General features: G+C 40.6%; 1 protein-coding gene across 2 annotated transcripts in view; it reads left to right on the top strand.

The window, feature by feature from the left end:
• The window catches only part of EXOC4 (exocyst complex component 4), a 762,629-nt gene that overhangs the window by 199,611 nt on the left and 537,447 nt on the right, over window positions 1-25,571 (top strand). For both annotated transcript variants that reach the window (XM_040471923.1, XM_040471924.1), the window contains exons 8-9: window positions 707-852; window positions 5,747-5,835. In XM_040471923.1, coding sequence (XP_040327857.1) covers window positions 707-852; window positions 5,747-5,835 — 235 coding nt within the window. The remainder of the gene's footprint in view (window positions 1-706; window positions 853-5,746; window positions 5,836-25,571) is intronic.

Below are 25,571 nucleotides of genomic sequence, written 5' to 3'. Positions count from 1 at the left end.
ATAGTGATTAAAAAGCTGTTGGTTTGCTTGCTTTGGAGCCGTCAGGATGAGTGGTGGCCCTAGTAATTATTTGCGGGTCAGCACCTCTTAGCCTGCAATGGCTCATGATACCTCTTAGCAGGTCTGTTAGAGTTGTTTAATCCCCTGTGCTCTGGAGTGAGGGGTGTGATGAGGGCTCCAGAGCGAGTCCCCCGGGGTTCCTTCTGCAACCCCAGCCCTATTCTTGGGCCTCACTTCCTTCCCTGTAATCTGAGAATTCACTTGATCAGAGTTGTGCTTTAAATAAGATAATACATCTAAATTAGCCCCTAGCCTACCACAGTGTAAGCCGTCAGTAATTATTATTGTATTGCTGCTGATGTTGCTGTAAATGGCAGTGATGAGGATTAAGCTGTGAATGGTGATTAACTCGCTCGGCACAGCGCATGGCAAGTGGCAGACCCTCACTAAAAGCGCCCCCCTTGACCCCTATGTTCGGATGCCTAGCACATCCTATTCTCAGTTTCGGGTGTAAGTGACAAGTAGATGATGTTCTGGCTGAGATGAATCTTTCCTCAGATCTACAACTAGAAATATGAAAAGCGAGGTTACTCTACTTCTGAATGTCAAGGATGAGGATTTAGAATTAGGTTTTCATTGTTTTAAATTGCTTTTCTTAGTAGCACATCATAAATGTGTGTGTTAAACTGTTTATCTGATTGTACAGATGCTGTTGACCGAGTACTTGGATATGAAAAATACTCGTACGGCCTCTGAACCATCAGCTCAACTAAGTTATGCCAGCACTGGCCGAGATTTTGCAGCCTTTTTTGCCAAGAAGAAACCTCAGAGGCCAAAAAATTCTCTTTTTAAGTAAGTATCTCCCTGATGGTAAGATAGCAGGTGTCAAGAAATGTTTGATCCAAGTAGGATGGCTTTCTATTTTATTGGCAGCCGTTGCTTCACCCAGTTAAAGCTGATTTGAAATAATTTATGGGAAGTGAATGTATTTTTTATTTTGTGTACATTTGTTTTCTATAAGGGGAAGTAGATATTTTGGAGTATGGTTATTGGACTGTCTAGGACTTTTAATAAAAATATTTTGTAATTTGTTTCTGTGGCATTTTATATAAAATGAAGGGCAACAAAACCCTATTTCTGGGGAATTTTATATGAAATGAAATATGTCAGCTTCCAGGGAAAAAACACTAGTGCCAAGAAATAACCTTAAAGTTTACAAGAATCTCCTTAGCTAAGTAGCATTGGATTCTGTTTGATTTTTAAATAAAGGAACACTCCGGAAATTCTTTTTTTCTAATTACTATGTTAGTTAATACCACCAGGCCACGTACCTATGTGATTTGGTAATAGCTCATAGTTAATATTGTTATATTAATAGTAACAGCAGTAACAGCTACCACTGAGTGCTTACTATGTACCAGGTACTGTGGGAGATGAATTTCTCAAAATACTCTCAAACATAATTTACATGTGATTATATCAAATTTTGGCAGCGGGAGTAGTGGCTGGCACTGAATCCTCACCAAGTACTAGCGAAAGCATTAAGCCATTTTCATGGATTATCTCATTTACTCCTTGCAGCCTTACAGGTCTAGGTTTTATTTTTAATCCTTTTTTACACATAAAAGCTTGAGGCAAGCGAGGTTAAGTAATTTAAGTAGATTCACTGGCAATAACTGGCAATTGGTCAAAGCAGGATTTAAATCTTAGCAGATCTGTGCATTCTTCTGACGAGTCGGGAGACAACTAGTTAAGTTGTACCTGTAAATCTAAGCCTATAATGTGACTCCAGAAGTATTTTGAATTCATTCTTTTTGAACAGTTGAAGCTCCAGTATCTTTTATTGATTCACTTTTGAGATTTGTTTATATCATAGATTCATAGAGTTCTTTTTTTTTTTTTTTTTCATAGAGTTCTTAATCATTATGGAAAGTTTCAACAGTTCATTTATCTTGTGGTCCAGAGGAGAGGAGATTGAGTGTGCTTGTGTTGGGATAAAATACGTTCTGTTCATTGAATGCATTCTTTTCTTGTGTTTTACAGTTTTGTTAAGAGGACAGATGCACTATTAGTTAAAATGCCTTAGTCTGCAGGTAATCCAGACCCCAAAAGAATGAGATTAAACCATAGGAAGGTTATTATGTTACACATTGGGGAGGATTGTAGAGGACTCCGTAATCTAACAGTGCGGAATGGCCAACGACCCCGCCCTTTCCATCTCCCTGCCTTAGGTTCCACTCCAGGATAGAGTGATGCCAAGGAAAGGGTGTGATTCTTCCTGTGACAAAATTTTTTATTAATTAGTAGACTATTTTTTACACCATTTTTCAGTTTACAGAAAAATCAAGCAGACGATACAGAGTGTCCTTATGTCCCCCTTCTTCAGAATTTCTCCTTTTCAACGTTTATTTATTTTTGGGACAGAGAGAGACAGAGCATGAACGGGGGAGGGGCAGAGAGAGAGGGAGACACAGAATCGGAAACAGGCTCCAGGCTCCGAGCCGTCAGCCCAGAGCCCGACGCGGGGCTCGAACTCACGGACCGCGAGATCGTGACCTGGCTGAAGTCGGACGCTTAACCGACTGCGCCACCCAGGCGCCCCCAGAATTTCTCCTTTTGTTAACATCTTGTGTTCTTACGTATGGTGCATTTGTTACAATTGATGAACTGATAGTGATCCTTCGTTATTATCTGAAGTCCATGGTTTATATTGGAGTCCACTCTTTGTGTTACACATTCAGTGGGTTTTGATAAATGCATAATGTCATATATGCATCAGTACGTTATACAGAATATTTCAGTGCCCTAAACATCCTCTGTTTTCTACTTATTCCTTCCTCTTTTCCCCACCCCCTGAGCTCCTGATAATCACTGTCTCTGTAGTTTATCTTTTCCAGAATGTCTTATAGTTGGAATTATCCGGTATGTAGCCTTTTTAGACTAGCTTCTTTCACTTAGCAATATGCAGTTAAGGTTCCTCATGTCTTTTTGTGGCTTGAGAGCTCATCTCTTTGTATTGCTAAATAATATTCCATTGTGTGCCTGTACCTCGATTTTTTTTTTCATTCAGCTTTTGAAAGACATCTTGGTTGCTTCCAATTTCTGGCCATTATGAATAAAGCTGCTGTAAATGTGCAAGCATTTGTGTAGATGTAAGTTCTCTGTTCATTTGGATAAATACATAAGAGAATGATTACTGGACCATAAAGGAAGATTCTATTTAGCTTTGTAAGACACTGCCAGACTGTCTTACAAAGTGGCTATCCCACTTCAGATCTTTTTTTGTTAATAATTATTATCCATTTATTAATCTTTTCTGCCAGTGACAAAGTCTCTCTGCAAGTTTTCCTCAGGTCTTACGCCCATTCCTAAAGCAGTCACTGGCAAAGGGGAGCACGCCACGGTGATGGTCTTCATCCAGTCAGGGGTTCTCTCTGGTGATAGGTCTTGGGCTGTAAAGGAACCGCTCTTCCTGAGCACACAGCTGTTTGCAGAGGGAGCAAAGGCAACTAAGATGGCCTCAGATGCTGCCTTAACGCTTAGGCCTTTCCTCTGCTCACTTGTTTGCTCGCTCCTGTGTGCGCTCTCTGTCTCTGTGTCTGTGTCTGTCTCTTCTTCTTCCTCTCCTCTTTGTCTCTTCCTCTTCCCTTTCTGTCTTCCTAGCTTCACTTCCTGTGGTAAATCTAGGTGTATTGCAGAAGCAGGTTTCAGGGTGTTTAGATTTCATGCTGTCAACCCTCATCCTTAACTTTGAATCTCAGGCCACACGTACATTTTTATACGTTGAGCCAATCCTGAAATTGAGGTACTGGAAAACATAGAATATTGGAAATGAATAAATGGACTTAAGTAATTGTTAAACATTTATTGTTATTGCATAGCAGTAAAAACTCATCGCCCACACGGAATGAGGCCGTTACTACAGACTTGCCTGTTTCCGGACCCGGCTCTACCATTAATGAGCTGTGCGCGGCAGACCAGGTCTCCCGTCTCAGTGGGCCTCTGTGCCTTTGGCTATACAGTAAGAGGTGAGGCTGTATCTTCTCTAGTGCCTCTTTTACTGTAAAATCATGCCAATCTGTGAGTGGTGGCAAACATAAAGAGGGTTCCTCAGTAGCAAAAATACATCAGGTCATAAAGGATTAAGGTTTGGGCGAGCTGTAATCTGGTTTTATCGCATCCAGGAAGGACTTTATTACTCTCTTTAATTGCCCTTAGCCAAGGTTAATTAAGTGTGTTTAAGTTCTCTCTCATTGTATAATCTGTGCCTCTCTGTTCTTTGCTCAAGAGTTTATTTTTCTTCCCCCCCCTCGCCATTTCTGATCAATAGCCGTCAGCGTGCTTTTTGGAGGTCGGCGGCTTCTTTCCTGCCTTGACTGGCAGGTGGCACTTGTGAAGTACCACACACTTTGCGTTCCTTCTGGCTGTTAGGGCCCTCTCAGTTCTTGGCAGGGTGCAGAGAGAGGATCAAGAAGGCCAAGTGTTTCCCTCCAACTGACATTCATCTTCCTTGTCAAAGAATGGATAAAGAAGGCATAATTAAGAAAGTGATGGCGTTCCTTTTTTGTTGCCAGAAACCTATGCCATTATCGCTGCTGCTCTTTCGTGATGTTGCTGTTTACCACTTAGAGGCAGTCATTCTTAGAAGGATTTCTCCTGTCAGCCTGCTCCCCTGACTTTGAAAATCTCAGGTTTGAAATGCAATTTCTTAACACGTCAGGGGATTTACTGTTGATTTAATCTTAAATTTACCTGTTTCTTTTTCCCCTTACCTGCAAGTTTGTCTTAAGACTGGGATTTTTTTCTTTTGTTTTCTTCATCCTTGAATTATTATTTTAGCCTTTAGAAACCTGTTCTGTGTCCTGTGCCTATCCTCCATGTTTCTGGCCTCTGAAACGATCGATTCCTGGGGTGATGTGAACACACACTTTGTCACCTGATTTTTGTTTTGTTTTGTTTTAATGTTTATTCATTTTTGAGAGACAGAGAGAGACCGAGCATGAGCAGGGAACGGGCAGAGAGAGAGAGGGAGACACAGAATCCGAAGTAGGCTCCAGGCTCTGAGCCGTCAGCACAAAGCCCAACACGGGCTCGAACTCACAAGCCATGAGATCATGACCTGAGCCGAAGTTGGATGCTTAACCAATTGAGCCATCCAGGCGCCCTTGATACTTTTGAGAATATTTTATGTTGTAGATGGCAGATCAGAAACCATTTAGAAACGGTATTGCTTTTGAGGACATTTAGGGAGAAACCACAGATGCCTTGCTTCCTTGGTGTAGTTATCCAGCGGCATTGCTAGTGTGCCTTCTGTACTCGTTCTCTAACCAGGGGAGTGTAGAAAAGCAAGATACATTTCTGTGGCGGGGGCGGTCACTCACAGGTTTTGAACCACATAGCAGCAAAATGAGAATGACCTTACAGGATACCCTTATTCGTGTGTGTAGGGACCCTGGCAAAGGGTCTGGAGGCAGAAGGAAGTTGCAGCAGATGAAGAGTTGTACCCGTTGAAATGAAGAATGAGCGAATGGCCCAACTGCTGTTGTGGAGGGGCGTTGGCCAGGAGTGTTGTTCATTAATTCAGGTCTGTGGCGGCCGGCTTTGGCCCTGTCATGGGTTGGCCAGTATGTTTGGGTCAAGGAACGCTAGGGAGTGCCACACAGACTGGAGTAGGACACTTGGGGTACAAAGGTGGCCACCGCTTGTTTGGTTACTGCCTCTCTGTTTACCCTGCGCTTCATTCCAGGTTCGAATCCTCCTCCCATGCCATCAGTATGAGTGCCTATTTGCGAGAGCAGAGACGGGAGCTCTACAGTCGCAGTGGAGAACTTCAAGGTAAGTGATTGAACTTCTCTGGAAAAGTTAGTTTCTGGAGGAAGATCTGAAGTGTGTGGCACATGTGAATTTGCCGTTCGCATTCACCAGTTTCTTTCAAGATAGCAGAGATTTAAAGACTTGATAATCTGTTTCCTCTATCACTTCCCAGCATCTGCTGCCGAGCAGCTAAAACGATTGCTATGGCCACAGGATTTATAGACCTGCTACCATTCAAGTGAGAACTCAAAGCAGAAAGACAGGAGGTCAGTCTCTTGGTGCTTAAACATGGCAGCCATGAGTCCAGTCACAGTCCACGGGAATGCCAGTCTGTGGCCGTCAGTGTTACACTTACTGTTTTCTATACCTTCTGGAATGTGGCAGGAGTGCCTGGGATTTGGAAAAGGGCGGATGCAGCCTCTGCCATTATTTAAAAGGAAGAAAGATGCCTCTAAATAGGATGTTGTAATCAAGCTAGCTCTGATATACAGGATATTTGATATCCATACGTGGTTACTAAAGAGTTGTAATCTGTAGGAGAAAATACTTGAGAAAATAAATCGTAAGTAGATTTAATTAAATCAAAAATCCAGTAACGTTTTCTTCTGTGACAAGAAAGATGCTAATCATGGTAAATGGAATCAATCAAGAAAGATTTGTGAAGTCCTGCTAAGTGCAAGCCATCCCAGGCATCAGAGGGGATGGAGGGGGAGGAGACGGAGGTCGAATAGAAGGAAAGAGAAGATAAAGCCTTAAGATCCAGCTATCAGTGTTCATGGACATCACTAACAATATCAGGAAGTCAGTGCTTACAGCCAAGTAATGTTATGCATAAAAACTAGTAGAGGAGTTGAGAGGACGGGGCGATTATTTAAAATTATTTTAAAACCGTGGGCTTCCTGCTTGAAGGGTGCGTAAGAACACTTCCACTTTTGGGGAGGCAGTAGAGGCACTTGAAATATTTTGCAGCGAGTAGCCTACACAATTAAATATTTAGTTTTTAAGATTCATCATGGTTGTACGTCAAAACATTATAAATTAACCAGCTAGCCTCTCTGGATTTAAGGACCACCGCCTAGTCATTTCTACCCACACCTTCATTATTGATCTAAACACTTGTAAATTTTTCTGAAGATGCGGCTGTGCTCTCCCATAGCTCTGCCACAGTAATAATTCCATAGCTCACGTATATATCAGAACGAAAAGCCTAGAAATAGTTTGAGGATACAAGGAAAAGGAAATTAGCTTACCGGCATTTTATTTAATAATAGTGTTGCCATGTGGCGGGGGGGGGGGGGGGGGGGGGGGGGGCGTGGGAAACGTGAAGTGTGCATCTTGGAGTCTTAAGGTACATGGGTACAGAGGGCAGTTAGGATTGAAAAAAGTCAAGGAGTGAAGAAATACAATTTTACTTCCTGTCCTTAGCATAGTGCCTAGTATGGTAAATATTCAATAAATACTCACTGACTCAGTGACAGAACAAATGAGGACAGTCGATGTCAAACGTAGGAGAGGGAGCTTACCATGGAGAGAGAGGAGGGGAGGCCACTGAGAGCCGGAATCAGCTTCACGGTTCTATTAGTTTTTAAGTTTGAGGAGAAGCAGAGGCTATGTGTAGATCCATTTTTGTTCTGTGCCCTTGTAACTAGCTTCAATAAGTAGAAGTGTGGCCACTGAGCTGTCTGGCCTAGGATGATACTGCCGTGTATGATTGGAAAACATTTTGAAATCCAAGTGACTTATGGAGGAAGTTTATTCTGTGAGGGTGGTTAATTGAAGAGTCACTATAATCTAATTAGGAACTTTTCTCATTTTTCAGCAAGTTAATAGAAATACGGAGCTGTATTCTGTAGTCTGTTTTCCTCACCAGGGTTCAGCAAAGTGGGAGGATTTATCTTTGGTTCCAGGGAAGCAAGTAGTTAGCAAACATATCATGCTCGTAATAATCATTAAATAATTTCACTGAGCTGACAGATCACTGCCTGGTGAGAGAATAGCTCAGCTGAGGAGTTTTTGTAAAAGTTTGATGGTGTTTCATTGAGGAGCAAAAGCCTCTCTGATGAATGCTTTTAACATTTCAGCTGGAAAAGGGGAAAATCACACCTATTTTCCATTAGAAAACGACATCCTTTTTCAGTTACTCTATTAATCTGGCTTGTACGAGGGCCACAGTGAGATCTGCATTTCAGTTTATCCTTGAAAAGGCATAATTGAATAGGTCAGTCAAATCATAAAAGACTGGCAGAAGATTTGTGTCTCTCCTCTTACTACCGCGTAGCTGCGGGCTTCGCTTCCTAGTGCTTTGGTTCACAGGGTCAACCTTTCCTTCTGCGGCAAAGAAAATCCATCAGAAAGACCATCAAAGTAACATTAAAAAGCTCAAATTTTATGAAAGTAAAGTTCCTGCCAACATTTTCAAGTTATCATGCAATTAAAAATGTTACCCACCCTAACGACACACAAGGGGAAAAAAGAATGCAAAAATGAGATTTCTTTGGTATCATCAACCCATCTCAGTTGGCTCTGTTATGGTACAGCTGGTTCATTATATAGTCCACTGTTGGCAATTGGGCCGAGGAGGTCGGGGTGCTGTTTCAAAGTGTGCACAATAACAAGTGGAAATCTAACTTGTGTGTCTCCATTAATCAGAGACTTCCCGTTGTTTTGAGCCTCTTGACTGCTTCATTTTACCGCTTAGACAACTGTGTCATAGGTTACATGAACATTTAGGTGAATATAGCTTCTCGGGTTTAAGGTGGATTCTTTGGGAAACAAGGTAACTGATGAATACAGTATCTCATGAGGGTTAAAAGAAAATCAGAATACTGCTACTCATGATCAAAATAAGCTCTTAGGTTAATCAGCCCCACTGTGCCTCGGTTTTTTCATTTGAAAAATAGAGCTGTTATCAATTCTGACTACTTTAGGAGGGACATAGGGACTGTAAAATTAGATACTAAAACTCTGGTAAAATTAGAAGAGCTATAATTGATTTACATTAAAATGGTACTTTAAAATATTAAACACGGTGGAATTGGGAGAGTTGCATCCATTTCTCTATCTCTTGTTTTCTCTGCCTCACCACTCTTACTTTTCCCGAGTTGGTTCTTCTCAAGGTCACCGGTGACCTCCATTTGGCAGATTGAGCGTTTGCTGCTCTGTGTTCGTCTCACTTGATCTTTCGGCCAGCCACGTTCCTTTTCCCCTCCTTATGTTTGAGTGTCTCAAGGTTTGGTCCTGGGAACCTTTGCTGTGTTCACTCTGTAGACTCCACCCAGGTATCTCAGCCCCAATTGAGTTTTGCTTAGTGCCTTGGTTCGGGTGACTTCCAGATCTAGATCTCCTGCCCAAATCCCGTTACTGTTTCCTGATCTCTCCCAGCATCCTGCCCACTCCCACCACCATCCTATCATTCTTTATCACATGTTTTTTATCTTCTGCAAAAGACTTAATTTCTGTGTGTGTGTGTGTGTGTGTGTGTGTGTGTGTGTGTGTGTTTCCCGCTTGGTAATTTGCTACCCTTCTCTCCGAATACCCACAGTGCAAGTCTTACTCATTAGTGCGTTCCAGTGCCTGGGACAATGCTTGGCTTGAATTAAGCACTTAAAAAGTATAATGGAGGAGGCCTCTATCCCCAGTATCTCCTTATTTGTAGCTATAGGCCTACTTATTTGAGAAGGCCTAGTGGGAGGTTTAATACAGAGTAAGAGGCCTGTGATTTGTCCTCTTTGCTCACTTTTCAGATAATAAAATCACGAATGAGTAGAGTACATTAATTGTCATTGATCCAAGTAGAAATGTATACTCAGTTTTGATTACAGTTCTTTCCTGTCTTGGGGCTACTTAGTACTTCTGTTTGTACTCAATAATATTACCTTTAGAGTGCTATTTTTATTCCCATTAGTCTAATGAGTGGCATTTCTATAGCCCTGACATTAAAATATTCTGTAAAGCTCCCACCACTTGAGAACTGACTTCTCTTAGAGGATTTGCTTTACATGGTAAATATGGAAGTACTGGCATCAGGGAAAACTGGGCTCTTAGCCTGACCTGACCTGAATTTTCTTAGTCTCTCCCTCTAATGGGTTGTTGGTATCTGGGGCTGTGAATACTTAATGATATCGTATGTAATTAATCTGTTTGGAGGTACCTTGCCTTAAGGTACAGTGATATTTGGAATATATTAGGCATGAGTTCATCATCCTTTTTTACCAAAGGATTTATAATACAAGTCTCTCAGATAGCGAACTGTTCTATAATGGAGCATTTAAAGCAAGATTTCATTTACACACACATTTTCAGGGCCATTTTGGCTGAAGTGAGGTACAGCACCTTTACACTCATACCACACATTTGTTCCACAGCCTTAAATATAAGAAGCACTTATAAAGCTTTATATCCTGAAATAAGATTGGAAGATTCTTTGTAGTCTTAAATTTTGCGTAATGACTTTGTTAATAACTATGTAGCAATGTGCTGGGCACATGAAAAAAATACATTTTTCTTCTTAAAATTGCATGTAATTATTTCAAAATAACCTTAATCTTTCATAGTTATCTCTTCTGGTTTAGATTCTAAAATAGGGTATAAAAATTGATTCCCCTTCCTTTTATATATGTACACTCTTGCTTTTTTAAGAGACTGAACTTACTCATATGTGAGGGTAACCTTATAATGAAATTATAATAGAATTTTCAGAAATGCTAATTTCTTTATGTGTTCCTAAGAAGTGGTAAGTTATAAGTATATGTTCCTCAGGTCGTGAACAGATAAGAAATAAAAGTATTCTTATGCTGAGATTTGTTACTGAGTGTGTCGCCTCTTAGCCTTAATGTGTGCAACGTAGACATTTATTTAAAAACGTTCTTTGTTTCTGGGTTTCATTTATAATGCGGGTGTATTTTCCGAAGAATTCTAGTTCCTATAACATCCTTTCTACCCATGGGACAGAGTATTGGTACCTGCACTGTGTGGAGGAACCTGGTGGTCATGGGACAATGGATCCTGAGAGTACAGAGCAACTGTCACAAAGCCTTCGTAAAGCCTGTGAACCTCACTCTTGCGAAGTGATCATTGGTCATCATGCAGAACTGGTTGATGACCTGTAACCTTTGTTCTACCCATTTATTCATTCATCCATACAGATAGGGGAAAAGAGTGAATACTGTTAAGTGACATATGTATTAGAGATTGGAAAGTGATACATATGCATTTCTCTTTATATTATACTTGAGTTAAAAGTGTTTTTTTCCGTCAGAAAACCTGCCCAAAATGTGAAAAAAGTTAACAAATTTCTAATATGTAACAGAAAAACTTTAAAGTTAGCTTCTGTCATATTTTTTATCATTTGTTCACATTAACTTTTCAATATAAAATAACAGCTTTACTCCTTTTCTTAGAGTTGCTTTAGGGCTGCAAGAAATTATATTTTTTCCAACCTCAGTAGTTTATATGATGCAACTAATTCTGACTTCAGCTGTTTTCGCCAGTGGAGAAGACCAGAAACGTTTATGACCCATCATGGGGAAAGTAATTCTTAGACTGGTGAAGGCACCGAAGAACATGTGGGTCATTGTCCCAACAAGACATGGTTCCTAAGGCCTTTTTATGTTTTCAGAATGAAGGTTGAGTCCTTTCAGGACTACTCCTAGAGATGGCCTTACCTGAAGTGAGCTGTTACCAAAATCCAGAAGAAATTGACACGCATATATATATGTAATATGATGTCTAGAAAATAAAGCAGTAGATTTTAATGGTAGAAAGTGATTTGGAACTCATAATCTAGTTTTCGAACTCATTTTCTTAGTCTTAGAACCTGTTTTCTGTAGGTCTTATTTCAGAGTTGAGTATAGAAAGCAGATGGAAGTGGAGGTGGTTTGACTAAGTGGGGTCCAGGGCTCAGACCTCTGCCTGCCTAGACCCCCAACATCTGTCCCTTTTCCCTTCCTCTGTACAGCACCCAAGGTACCATCACAAAATTAAAGACTCCCAGAAGCAGAGCGCTATGCAAAGGAAAATTGATAAGGGAGACAGATGCCATTATAGATCTGTAGGGATAGGACAGATGAGTCAATGATGAGTGGTCAGACAATTATCCATAAGCAAACAAAACAAAACAAAACAAAACAAAACAGACAAAAAAGATGTTGAGTTTGAAACTCCTATCATTTAGGAAAATAAATCCTTGGCGCATTGAGAACTGAAAGGCAAAATCTGTTGACACTTGAGTTTATAGTGGCATTGTTTGAATAACAAAACCTGGAAACCATTCAGATACCATAGACAGGAGAATGGATTCATAAGTAGTGGCGTAGCCACACAATAGAATACCACGTAGCAATGAAAATGAATGAACCGGACTGTATATTAACATGGTTGAATCTCAGAAGCAATCACAAATGTTATGTGTAGTCAAATTCCATCTGTATAAAGGTCAAAAGCAGTCAGAACCGAATAATATCTTCAGGTGTATGTCCTTATGTGGTGAAAACGTGAAGAAGGAAAAGGAGGGAGCATAAACATAAAGCTCAGGGAAGAGATCACCTCTGGAAAGGATAGAGGAAGGAATAATCAGAGAGGAGCACCTAGGACTTCAAGGATAATGGTGCTGGTTCTGTTTCTTCAGCTTCGTGATGGAAATGCTGTTGTGTTTTTACAACGGTACTAAATGTCCGATACATTCAGCTATTATACATTTCATAAAAAGTATAAATACAACAATTTTTAAAAGGCCTCTGAAACCTCCAGAGACACAACCATATATGTAGTGTAATGTTCCCATTTAGAAGTCTGCAGGAAATTTGGAGTGTTCTGTGAGAGCTGGATTGGTTCTTTGGCCTGCACCTTTCCACTGAAATGCCAGGTCCGTGCCACCGCTGTGAATTCCTACTGGGCTGGAGCTGTCCCTTGAGTCGTTCACGAGAAGAGGACTCAGGAGCAGGAGTGCTCCCTGCTGACCTCCTTCCCCCTCCTCTCCCTCATCCTCATTGGCCAAGTCAGAACCTAGTGTTAAGTGACGTCAGCAGCTATTCTTTCATTTCCTGTGTTTTCTAGGACTTGCTGGTTATTTGTTGAATATGTACAGATTCATTACATTATTTGTCCTGGACGCTTCACTAGGCCTTTAGAATACAGTAATGAACAGAACCCAGTTCTGTCTTTGGAGGGCAAAGGAGCAGAAAGGGGCCGTGACTGTGTTCCAGAAACGGGCAGTTGCCCCCCCCAGCATGTGTTCTCTTTCCTCCATAGGAATAGAGCCCCTGGTTTTTAGCCATGCACGTGGCCCCCCAAAATAAAACATTTGTAAGCTTTCCTTGCAGCCAGCCATGAACATGTAATTCAATTCTAACCAGTAGAATGTGCGTGGAAGTGAGATAACTTCAGGCCTTACATTTAAAGAGAAGGAACAGGCTGCCCCCTTTCTGCCCGGCGCGGTGTGTGTGAACGTGTCCTCACACACAGCCCTAATGACACGAGGTGGTGAGCCATGTTGGACTGTGCGGGCGAGGTGCCCCTGTCGGTGGTAGAACAATGAGATCGGAGCAGCTTGAGTTGGCTGCTGGGGTCTGTGTCACACCGCTGATGGCCAGAGCCACTGTAGCCTCCCGGACTTCTCCACGAGAGAGGAATAAACTGTCTTGTTTCAGTCACTGGTATTTTGGTTCTCTGCTACTTGTAGCCCTGCTTATATTCTGTTTAATTCAGCAGTGCAAACAAGTGATCAGAGCACCGTGAAACGCATTATGATGGAATTGTGTAGATCTGTAACAGATGTGCGTACAGGGCTGGGAAGGCAGGGAGGCTCTTGGGAGCACTGAAGTTTCAAACTTCTTATAGAAGAAGGTGGAAAGCTTTTCAAGTAAAGAAGGTGGGTGTTTCAGGCAGTGGTCATGGCAGGTAGAAACGTCTACAAGTGTGAGAGTAGATAGAGGCTTTCCTTGTTTCATAACGTGAGTTAGATGGATATAACTTTTTCTATTAAGGAAATCAGTTTATGTATACAGACCTTTACTGATTATAATTTGTTACTTTCAGGAACCAGAGATAATAGATGGGACACTAAAGCTGTTGTTCATAATAACAATTGGGCCATTGTTCATAGTAACAATTAAGACATTAAGAATCGATAGAACCAATGGCGTACTGGTGATGATAATGAAATAGAAGTCGTGCTACTCTTGAGCAAAAGCCAAGCGTAATCACATACTGGATTTTCTGAAGCGTATTCAAATGGTATAGCTGTGCCCCCTTATTAAAAGTTTTTGTAGGAAAAATCACGGTGTTGAATGCAACTGTGGTAGTGTATCATATCAGACTGTGCACGGTGGATTTAGCCAGAGATACTGGCAGGGGCTGGATCACGAAGGACCCGCCTACCCTAATGCCATAGTACCTCGTTCAGCGTGGACTGCAAATGGCAGCAGACGGCAGAGTTCTGTGTGCTCACATCTGATTTCCAGCTTGTAATTGTGTGGGTGAAAATACGCATCAAGTTACTTTTGGCTTCACCACAATTTTAAACTCAAAAAGCCCATATTACAGTAATATATGATAGTATGTACGAATGCTACATGAATATTGTAACAGTCATAATATAGGATGTTCATTCCTAGAATTGTGATGACATCTACTGAATTGCAGCCAGTTCATTTGCATATTCATGCCCACTTAGCTCAAATAAGTCCCTGTTTGTTTGCACATTAACGTCTGATTTCAGCACCAGTTAACTAATTTACATATCCCTGTTCAGTTGGTTAGTGATGTTCATATGTGGAATATTGGTGCAGCTGTTTGTGCTTTGAGTAGCTTGGGGAGCATGGTGGTTTAATGGAAGGAGTAGCTATTACTCATCTTGCTCTTACTAGGCAAGTCACGTTACCTTTCTGGGCCCTAGATTGCTCATCTCTATAATGAAGTTAGCAGCACTTGCCCTGTCTATTTCTTAGGGTTGTTGTACCAATTGACATAACAAAAGTGCCAACATATGGTCAACATTTCTAGGCCACCTGTATTCTAGGCCTGCTCCTGGAACATCTGCATGTAGGAGAGTTCTAGGTGCCACGGAAGACAAGGCTTGCAAACAGATACAGTTTTAATGAACGTTCTAAGCACTTTCAGGAGCATGGAGGAGGAAACACTGAACATTGCCAAGGGGAGTCGTAATCCGAAAGTGAGACGGTCCAGGGAGGGCACGCACTGCCAGTAGGGAGAAGACGAAAACAACACCCTGTTGTCTGAGAGCTTCGTGGGGTAGTCGGTATTTTGTTGGGGTTGAAGCAGAGAATGTAGGGAGGATTGGGCTTAGAAAAGGGAGGCCCGGTGGGCAGGTCTCAGGGGACCTGGTGTAACAGCAACAAGGCACGGTTTGTCCTCTGGGTGATAAGGAGGCCTCCAAGGGTTTAAAGCAGGAGAGTGACATAATCAGAAATGCATTCTAGAGAAGGTATTGTGGGAGCTCTGTGGAGGATGCATTGAGTATAGTGAAGCTGGAGGGGGGGGGGCGAATTGTGTTGTTATGTCAGGTGAGAGCTTATAGAAGATCATGGCAGCATTTTAGGAGGCAATAGGGGAGAGGTTGGAGGAGGGGAGTACATCTAAAAGCCAATTCTGAGGTAGAATCAAGTGGACATGATGACTCCTCCTGTGTGGAACTTGAGCAAAGATCAGTGTTTTGGCTGATTTCCAGTTTTCCTCTTTGGCGACTTGGGTAGATAATGATGTTATTTGTTAGGATAGGCAGTACAAGAAAAGGGTAAGGTTTTTTTTTTTTTTTTTTAAGTTTATTTACTTTTGAGAGAGAGTAGCAGAGAGAGAGAGAGAGAGACAGACAGACAGACAGAATCCCAAGCAGGCTCTCTGCTGTCAGCACAGGGCCTGACATGGGGCTTTGAACTCATGAACTGTGAGATCATGACCTGACCGGAAATCAAGAGTCAGATGGTCGACTGACTGAGCCACCCAGGTGCCTGCCCTAAGAAGAAGGTAGTTTTAATGGAGTGTTATATAGGGGTGAAGATAGCTTTTTATAAACATATATTTTCATGTTTCTCTTTTAATTTTGTTTAGATCTGTCTAATCTAACGACATCGAATCTAGCCTAATCTCTTATCAAGTTCCTCACATATAAGGCATTCGGCAGTGTTTGATTACCTGTCACCATTCCCTTTCTGACATCCGGTGTCGGAGTTCAGGTTTTCTTTTCTTCCTTCCCTCCCCCTCCTCCTCCTCCTCCTCCTCCTCCTCCTCCTCCTCTTTTTAAGTTGCAAATACCACTTTCTCCTTTTTGGCTTTGTTTGATCTGTTAATTTGAGTGCTCATTTTAAACCATCTGTAGAATACGATTCTTTATTTTTTTATTCCAAGAAGGACCTGTATTTGTGTTATTAAAATCTAGCTACCATTCATTTTTCTTAACGGCTTGCTCTGGGGTTTTGTGCAAGTCCCTTAACTGGTTTTCTCAGAGAGAGAGAAGTTACATGATTTCTATGACTCTCCATTAAGTCCAAAACTCTGGGTTCTGGATTCTCAGTATTTGGTCACTATTCCTAAAGATTGAAATCTGAAGACTAGTTGGAGGTTCAGAGTGTGGTCTCTGCAGTCAGGCTTCCTACCTGGGTGACTGAGTAAATTGGCTTTTTTGTGTGTCAGTTTCACTTTCTACAAATTGAATGTAATATACTTAAGTATATAATATACTTAATGTCATAGGACCAGAGTGAAATGTGTGAATACGTATAAAGTGTTGAGAACTGTGCCTGGCACGTATGAAGTAATGATGAAGTGTTAACTGTTGTTAATTTATCTGGGGTCCCCCCCCCCCACATTCACACATAGGAGACACTTAAATTCACACATAGGAGACCAATACATTTTTAAAAATTAATGAAAATGAGACTCAAGTAAAATAGATTTAAGTAAAATCTTCTAGAATGGTTCTTAGAAACTTTTTTTTTTTTTTTTTAATCCCTGCTTTCTTCTTTGACAAAAGTTCTTTGGGAGTGTTGAAAAAATGTGCTTACATCAGTGGTCATCCCAATCATGCAGTGTTAAGTGTCATCCAGTGCGGTGGCCCGGGTGGAATTCACATAACGTCTCTAACCAAGAGGGCAGCACTTAGTGACTCCTTAGTGATCTGCTCTTAACCACTTACATCCACCCCAGAGGTAAAATCTCATGGCAATAATCAAAGTGGCCATTCCTCTTCAAAGTCATTTTGATATTCAGTGCCACTAACTCTGAATTGTACTACATAAGTAATTGAGAATGATTAGCATATGGCTAAAAAAGGAGGTTAAAATGGAAAGGTCATTCCTTCTCTTTATAAATGAACTACCTTACATCTGATCATTTGGCGATGTGTTAGGACACTCTTGTCTTGCCTGCCCCTTGCCTTCATTCTGAGGTCACATCCTGGCTACCCATGGGGGAAATAAAAAACAAAAAAAAAAAAGGAGTCATAGGCTCACTTATAATTTGCCAACAATTCTTAAACTAAAAAATCCTAGAACTAGCAGAGATCTCAAATTAGTACCATAAAGGAAATGATCTTTTGAAAACAACATAAGTTCTTGAAAACAATAAAAGGTGTATGACTGAAACAAGCAGAAAGAAAGAAAGAAAGAAAGAAAGAAAGAAAGAAAGAAAGAAAGAAAGAAAGAAAGGAAGGAAGGAAGGTAGGTTACAGCTAATCTGAAAGGGAAGTTTTTGACTTGGCTTGGAAGATGAGCAACGAATTGCTTACCTAGTTCGTGACAGCGTGGCTGTAGGAAGCGGCTGGATAAAAGTGAGGTTGTAGATGGGACAGACCACCAGTCATCTATGATTATCCCTTCTTTCTAGATTCTGTGACTTTTATTGGGAATCAGTCATTCTAACACCTCTTGAAAACATTATTGAATCATTGAGTGGTTGTTGCTGATCATTTTTAAAAAAATTTTAATGTTTATTTTTGAGAAAGAGACAGAATGAGTCGGGGAGGGGCAGAGAGAGAAGGAGACACAGAATCTGAAGCAGGCTTCAAGCTCTGAGCTGTCAGCACAGAGCCTGATGAGGGGCCTGAACTCACGGACTGAGAGATCATGACCTGCACCAAAGTCGACGTCTAAGCGATTGAGCCACCCAGGTGCCCCGTCTCTGATCATTTCTAAACTATTTACTCTGGTTAACTCAATAGATATAGTTTCCTCAGAACAGATACAGAATTTGGTTTTATTTCCTGAGAAATTGAAATCCTTTGTCACCTAAATGATAGTAGTGTTCCTTTTATACCTTCACTTCTAGGACATTTTTAGGCAAATATAATGCCCACGGAGAATAATTACTCAGTTTTAGATGACTTTGCTGAGATTTTAGCCATCATTGTTTGTTTACACTTTAAATTTGTAACTGCCTCAGTTACTTTTACAAGTGATAACATATGTTATGTAAACTTTTGAGCTTTAGTTCCTATGAACTGAATCCTTTCTGTTTCTTCTCCCTTTTTTCTAGCTTATTATTTTATTTTATTATTTCTCTTTATATTGAAGTGGACTATACCTACAAAAAAGTGTGTAAAGTGCTGTTTACCTTAGATATACAGCTGGGTTTTTGCGCGTGCGTGCGCACACACACACACACACACACACACACACACACACTCTCATACCCGTGTAACCAGCCCCCAGAAGGTTTTCTCATGCCACTTCCTCGTCAGTACCACCCCCTCAAGGTGCCACTCTTCTGATTTATAATGTCATCACTTAGTGTTGCCTGTTCTTTAGACCTATAGAAATAGGGTCATACGGTATCTTGTGTACTAGCTTCTTTTGTTCAACATGATGTCCATGAGATTCACTCATGTTATTGTATGTATCAGTTTGTTGCTCTTGTCGTATATTCCATTGTATGATTGTAGGACAACTTATTCATTCTCCTGTTAGTGGACATTTGTCATTTCTACTTTGGGGCTGTGACAAATCTGCTATAAATTACCTTGTACATAAACACTCATTTCTCTTAGGGATGTGCCTGGGAGTGGAATTGCTGGGTCATGAGACAGCTTTACGTTTAGCTTTAGAAGATACTACAAAGCATTTTAAAATCATAGAAATTAATGAGAAATTGCTTGAGAATTTCAGTTGCTTTCCATTCTCACTAAAATGGGATTTTATCAGCCTCTTAAGTTTGTGTCCTTCTGGTGGATGTGTAGTCTACCTTATTGTTTTCATTTTTAAAAAGAATCTCTAGGCTCTCTCTACGCTTTCCGTAGGGGAAGTAACCTTGTTCTTCCTTGGAAGGCCTGACTGTGTATACATTTTTACCCAGAAATCTTGGGTGACCTTTCTTGTTAGAAATCACTTACTAATTTCTTACAACTTTTGAGGTAGAATATAAAGATATTTTCTCTCTTCCCCTATGCCATTGTTTTGGTCAGTGGCTTTCTACTTTGAATTATACCTTTATTACACATATCTAATTGATATTCCTGCTGGTGGTAGGCAGAACTCTAAAATGACCCCAATGACCTGCAACCCTTATAATTCCTCCTCTTGTGTGGGGGCTGAATCTGTGAATATGACAGACTGTCACTCCCATGATTAGGTTACGCTATATGGCAACTGTCATAGGATTTTCCAGATGTGATTAAAGTCCCGGATGATAGTCTTTATAGTATTCAAAAGGGAGATTGTCCTTGGTGGGCCTGACCTAACCACGTGAGTCCTTAAAAGAGACAAGAAGCAGTAACAGATGCTTGCCTTGAGAAAGTAATTCTTGCGGGAAGAGTGTACTGTGTGGCAAGTACCTGAGGGTGGTTTCTGGGGCCAAGAGGAACCCCCATCCAACAGTCCAGCTGGACAACAAGGGTCTCAGTTCTACAACCACAAGGAACTGAATTCTGCCAACAACCTGAATGAGCTAGGAAGACGACCTTGAGCCTCAGATAAGGTTGCAGTCCTGGTTGATACCTTGATTTTAGATTTTAATGAGGCCCTGAGCACAGGACCCAGCTAACTCATGCTTGGGCTTCTGACCCACAGAAATTGCGAGCTATTTGTTACACATCAATAGAAAGCTAATCTAGCACCCCATCTTGATACCCCATGATTTCCCCTTTAAGACTCTCAAATATTTCCTCAGACTCGTGGGTAGAAGTTGCTAGAATAGTTCTTGCTGTAAGCAAGGAAAAGAACCGTATTTATTCTAGTTGTCAGTCTTATTTCCTATGTTTCCAGTTCTCTGTGATTTTAGTTTGGAAGCTGAGAGGGACTTTGAGAAAGTGTGGAGGTCTAGTTGTTTTTCAGTGTTTCTGTAGACTTTACAGTGGGGAGTAACAATTTAAAAATATTGATAATAATTTATGCACACAGCAATACAAAACCGTCACTGTCATGATAACCTTCTGAGGCAAAGCAGTATAGATTTTCTGAGCTGGCTGTCTCTTGAGCACCCGATCCTGAACATGGCCAAGTCAGACCCACAATCTCCCCTTCTCCCCACTGCCCCCCAAACCTGCTCTTCTTTCAGTGCATGTACTTGATTTCATTAAATGTGATTGTTGAGTTAGCAGTTGCTAAACCTGGAGGCCACCCTTGTCTTCCACCCGTGCGGCGTGCAGTTAATCTAATACCAGGTCCTACCGATACTGCCCCCTTACCCAGGTTCTGACTGCTCTCCCCTCTTGGTTGGTTCTGCCTTGAATCCTTCCAAACCATTCGTTACACTGGAACCAGAGTAATTTAAAAGTATTTAGTGGTTTTTAAAAAATATCTCTTAGTACCAAGTACCATGCCCTTAATATGCCTAATAATGTTCTGCCTGATTTGGGCACCACTTACACCCAGCCTCTTTGTGGCCTCTTTTCTTTTCTTTTTTCTTTTCTCCTCCTCCTCCTCCTCCTCCTCCTCCTCCTCCTCCTCCTCCTCCTTCTTCTCCACTGAGATATTTCTTGTTTATTTATTTATTACAATATAGTTTATTGTCACATTGGTTTCCATACAACACCCATTGCTCATCCCAACAGGTGCCCTCCTCAATGCCCATCACCCACTTTCCCCTCTCGGGCACGCCCCCGCCCCCCGTCAACCTTCAGTTTGTTCTCAGTATCCAAGAGTCTCTTACGGTTTGCCTCCCTCCCTCTCTGTAACTTTTTTTACCCCCTGCCCCTCCCCCATGGTCTTCTGTTAAGTTTCTCAAGATCCACATAGGAGTGTAAACATATGGTATCTGTCTTTCTCTGCCTGACTTATTTCACTTAGCATAATACCCTCCAGTTCCATCCACGTTGGTGCAAATGGCCAGATTTCATTCTTTCTCATTGTGTGGCCCCTTTTCTGATCACAGCCATGTTGGGCTTCTGAACATGCCATGTTCATTCAGGCCCCGGGAACACCTCATGTGCCCTTCCCTATTCATAAAACTGACTTGCCCATCTTCTCTTTGTCCTTGATAACTAGTTGTCATCTTTAAGGTAGCTCTCTGCTTTATATGATTTTTAAATAATGCTTATTCAGTACTTACCATGTGTCAGTATTCTAAAAGATTTTACATGGAGTGTCTCTTTTTAATCTATAAACTGTTATTTCCTTGAGGCGGCTTACCTTGTTTTGTTTTGTTTTTTCAACCACCCCCCTCCCCCCATCCCACCCCCAGAACTAGGTTAGCTTCGTATTGTTGTAGCCCATGACATGCCTGTGATGACTCAGTATTTTGTTTTTGTTTGTGTAAAATGTGTAGTCATTATTTATTCTAAGTTCCAAGCATGCAGGGTCCATGTCAGTTGAGCTTACCTTACATCTCAAGTTCTTCATACAGTGACTGGAATATGCTGTGCACACAATAAATATTCATGCTTTTTACAAATGACAAGAAGTTCAATATTACACATTAACCAAATGGTGAACTAGATAGAAGCTTAGGTGTTTTCTCTTCAAGTTTGGAACTTTTTCCAATATGTTAATGATACTTGAGGAGATACATGAATATATCACAGATTATAATAGGAGGAGAAGGGAAACTAATATTGCGAGAAGAGGGTGAAGTTACTGAGCTGTCAGTTTTTTGAGTACATACATAATTAACACTTGACTCTCATAATCCTTTTGTCTAGTAGGCCTTTATTTTCTAACTTTTTACGTCTAAGAACAGCTTGGCTCGTAGAGGTTAAATAACTTGACCAGTCAGACAAAGTTGAACAATTGATATCATAGAGTTCATTATATAGGGTTTGCAAAATAACTTGCATTTGAAATAACGGGTGCTTATTTTTCTTTTATTGAGATAATCTGTATACAGTAAGCCACATTCATTTAGAATGAACAATTGATGAGTTTTGAGATATGTTCACCTGTCATAATACAGAACATTTTCATCACTCAAGAATTTCCTTGTGCCCTTTCATAGACTATTTCTCTCTGTTCCCAGCTCTAGGTAACTAGTGAAATGATTTGTCCCAATAGTTTAGCTTGCAATTTCCAAATTTTATGTAAATAGACTCATATAGTAAACAGTTTTGTGACTGGCTTCTTTCACAACATAATGATTTTGACATACATACATATTACTGCAGATATCAGTAGTTTCTTTCTACTGCTGAGTGGTACTCTATTGAATGGATATACCACAGTCGAAATGGATTTACTACTTTGTTTATCCTTCCAGCTGCGGATGTGTGTTTGGATTGTTTCCAGTTTTTGGTCACTGTGATAATGCCGCTCTAAACATTTGGGTACAAATCTTTGTGTGGCACATAAATTTTGAATTCTCTCGGGAATACCTAGGTGTGAGGTTGTGGGTCCTATGGTAGGTGTATATGTAACTTTTTAAGAAACTGCTAGTTTTTTTTAAGTGAGAGTATCATTTTGCATTTCCACCAGCGGTATATGCCACCACTTGGTATTGTCAGTTTTTCTCATTTCAGACATTCTGGGGGGTATATAGTGGTATCTTGTATTGGATTGTGAAGTTTTTAATGTAATCTTATTGACGGTAGAAGGCTATACAACTGTGGGTTTGAGCATTCTGTGTTCAAGTCAGAATCAACCTGAAATCCTTTTTCTCTTGTTGTAATAATTCATCCAGGCCTGCTATTCCATCATTTCGTTTAGCATAACTTTTGTCGTATCTGCCTTCATGAAATTTAGGCAACGTAGACATAACTATTTTATAAGTCAACTGGAGAACCACATTTATTTTCATTTATATGTTAAAAATAGTGCTTGTTAAATGTACTCATTGTGCATCTATATTGTTCCAACATCTTCTGAAAGTTTGTATAATATTACTAACAGCGGTGAGTGAATTCTAAATAATTCCTGCTCTGAAGCTGAAAATTCCCAATTGTTGCCTTATTAGTAATCATAGGATTAATGCAAAGTGCTGCTAATTAAGACTTGCTTTTTTTCTTTGAGTGCCACCGTGGCAGCAAATGGTATCTTATACTGACAAGCTGTAAATTAAAATCTGCAGAATGCAAGACCCAGTCTAGGGAAAATGAAGTTATGTATAGGTGACTTGTTCCATTTGAATTAATCAAAGGGCTGCTGGTGTAGACCAGCTGTGTTCTGTGATGACAAAAACGAATCTTGACATTTTGGATAATGAAAATCCAGTTCAGCACCTCTTAGAGATATGTATGATAATATATTGTCAGTCAGAAGCCGAGGGAAGGAGAGAAACAAAAACCCTGTCTTATTAAAATAGACAGTGTGACACGTGGACATTGTTGGATCTCCAGTTTCTAGGGGGAAAAATGCCAAGGGAAACCTCTTTTTAAAAAATGATAGGAATAGCTGTTTTACGGGAGGAGGGCGAAAAGGTTTGACTTTTGATGCATGACCTCTGTGACAGTTGACTTTGTTCATGATGCCTAGTTTCATGGTTTATTTTACTGGGGTGCTGGGTGAGGCATGAAAAGCCCGGGAAGGAGACTCACTTTTTTAGTTTGACAGTATTAATGCAATCATCTAGTTCATACCTTGTAAGCCCACTTATTATTTCTTTCTGTGTGTGTTTTTTCTAGTTTAGCGGATTAGCTGCACTGTCTCTTCAAAGGCTATCCAATCAAGGAGGGGTTATTAAAACCAGGGCGATTTATGACTGAGAATTAATTAGAGAAGCATTTTCATGCAAAACATCCAATTTTTTGATTAGCAATGGAGCAGGGCTGCAATTAACACTCTAGGAAGCTTAAATTTCCAGCTTTTTGATTCTCAGGAAATGAGATTATCAAACTGGGGTCAGACACTTGACAGCAAAGCGGGGGTGGGGGAGTGTGAAATTATATGTAAAAAAAAAATTGTCTTTTGATTTTAATTCTGAGATTACCATTAAAGCAAAGGAAAATTTGGAGAAGGGAATGAGCAAGAAATCAGAAATGGAAGAACCTAAAATGCCCGATTCTTTAGTGGCCTGTTTGCTATGCAAAATCTCTGTTGTAAATGTTTGCTTGGAATATGTTTTAGAAGCACAGTGGTATTTTTTGTTCCTGCATTATTACTTATTATTCCATTTTCCTCCAATAAATTTCGTTTGCATATTCAGTTGCTGAACAAACACTTAGTGTTTATATGCTTTGGAGAGAAGCCAACATTTCTTTCATTAGGAAAGGAACCTTTTTTTCTAAATGGTGGTTTGTTATTTGGGGAGTCTATTTTATTTACTTATTTATTGGGGGGGTGTTTTAAATTATTTTAAATCATTTGAGACATCATTTAGGTGGTGAGTTATCTCAAGACATAGTTTACCACTTAATGATAGGTGATCTTTGTCAAGCTTAGGGACCTGAGACGATAAGTAAGGCACCCCCACGTGTCCTGTAAAACAGCGTATTCTGTCATCAGCATAATTGGTGCTCCCCGTGGAAATTCAACATAATGAAAATTCATTTGTTCTGGAAAATATTTTTCATCCTCTCCTTTCTTAATTTAGACATCTCATTTCGGATTGAGAAATAGAGGAGCAGTGTATCTTTTGTGTTAGCTCACTCTGCCAGGGTGAAGCTCTTTTCTTTGTCTTCTTTATCCCTTAGATTCTAAGGTTTCCAAGTAAAGGGACCTTGTCAGTACTTTCCAATCATCCAGCATTGTCTTCGCTTCTCTGGTATTTTGTTTTGTTGTTGTTGTTGTTGTTGTTGTTGTTTGTTTGTTGTTTTTTGTTTCTTGTGCTTTTTTTGCACTCACGATGGTGGTATGCACATCTGAAGCTGTCAATATATACATTTATGGCCCGCCTGCTTATTGACATCAGGGAGATTGTATCCAGAAGATGGGACGCAGGTGACGAACCCTGCCTAAGCCTGAGGTGGTGGTGGGGCTGTGAATGTGGCTTTTCTCATGCTCTCCAGTGTTGATCTTCTCTATTTATATAAAGGATAGGCGCTTTTGTTAGAATCTTGGGGGGTATTTTAAAAAACAGATTTATAAGCAATTTTTGGACTGTGCTAACCATGAATGGAAGAGACCATATGGTGACTATATAATCGGTGATTTCTGTCATTGCATTTCTTCCCCCTAAGCATCTCTGATTTAGGAACAAGATTCATTGATCTAGTCTATCATTCTTGCAATCCCACAGTGGATTCTCAGCTTTGTCAGTCTTGCTTAATCTTCCTTCCTTTGTTGGTGAAGAGTATCTATCACTGGCTGGATGAGAATTGGCTGCAGTTTAATCTTGGGGAAAGGAGGAGGAAAAACTGCCATTCAGGGTCTGAAGAGTTGATCCTGTCAGATTTGGAGCCATCAGCCTCGAATGCCGGTCTTCGTGTTTTTGGATGTTAATGGCTA

Source organism: Herpailurus yagouaroundi, unplaced genomic scaffold (genome assembly GCF_014898765.1).
Source record: "Herpailurus yagouaroundi ecotype Mexico unplaced genomic scaffold, PumYag 100, whole genome shotgun sequence".
NCBI lineage: Eukaryota > Metazoa > Chordata > Mammalia > Carnivora > Felidae > Herpailurus > Herpailurus yagouaroundi.
This window is presented reverse-complemented; position numbering and strand designations above follow the sequence as displayed.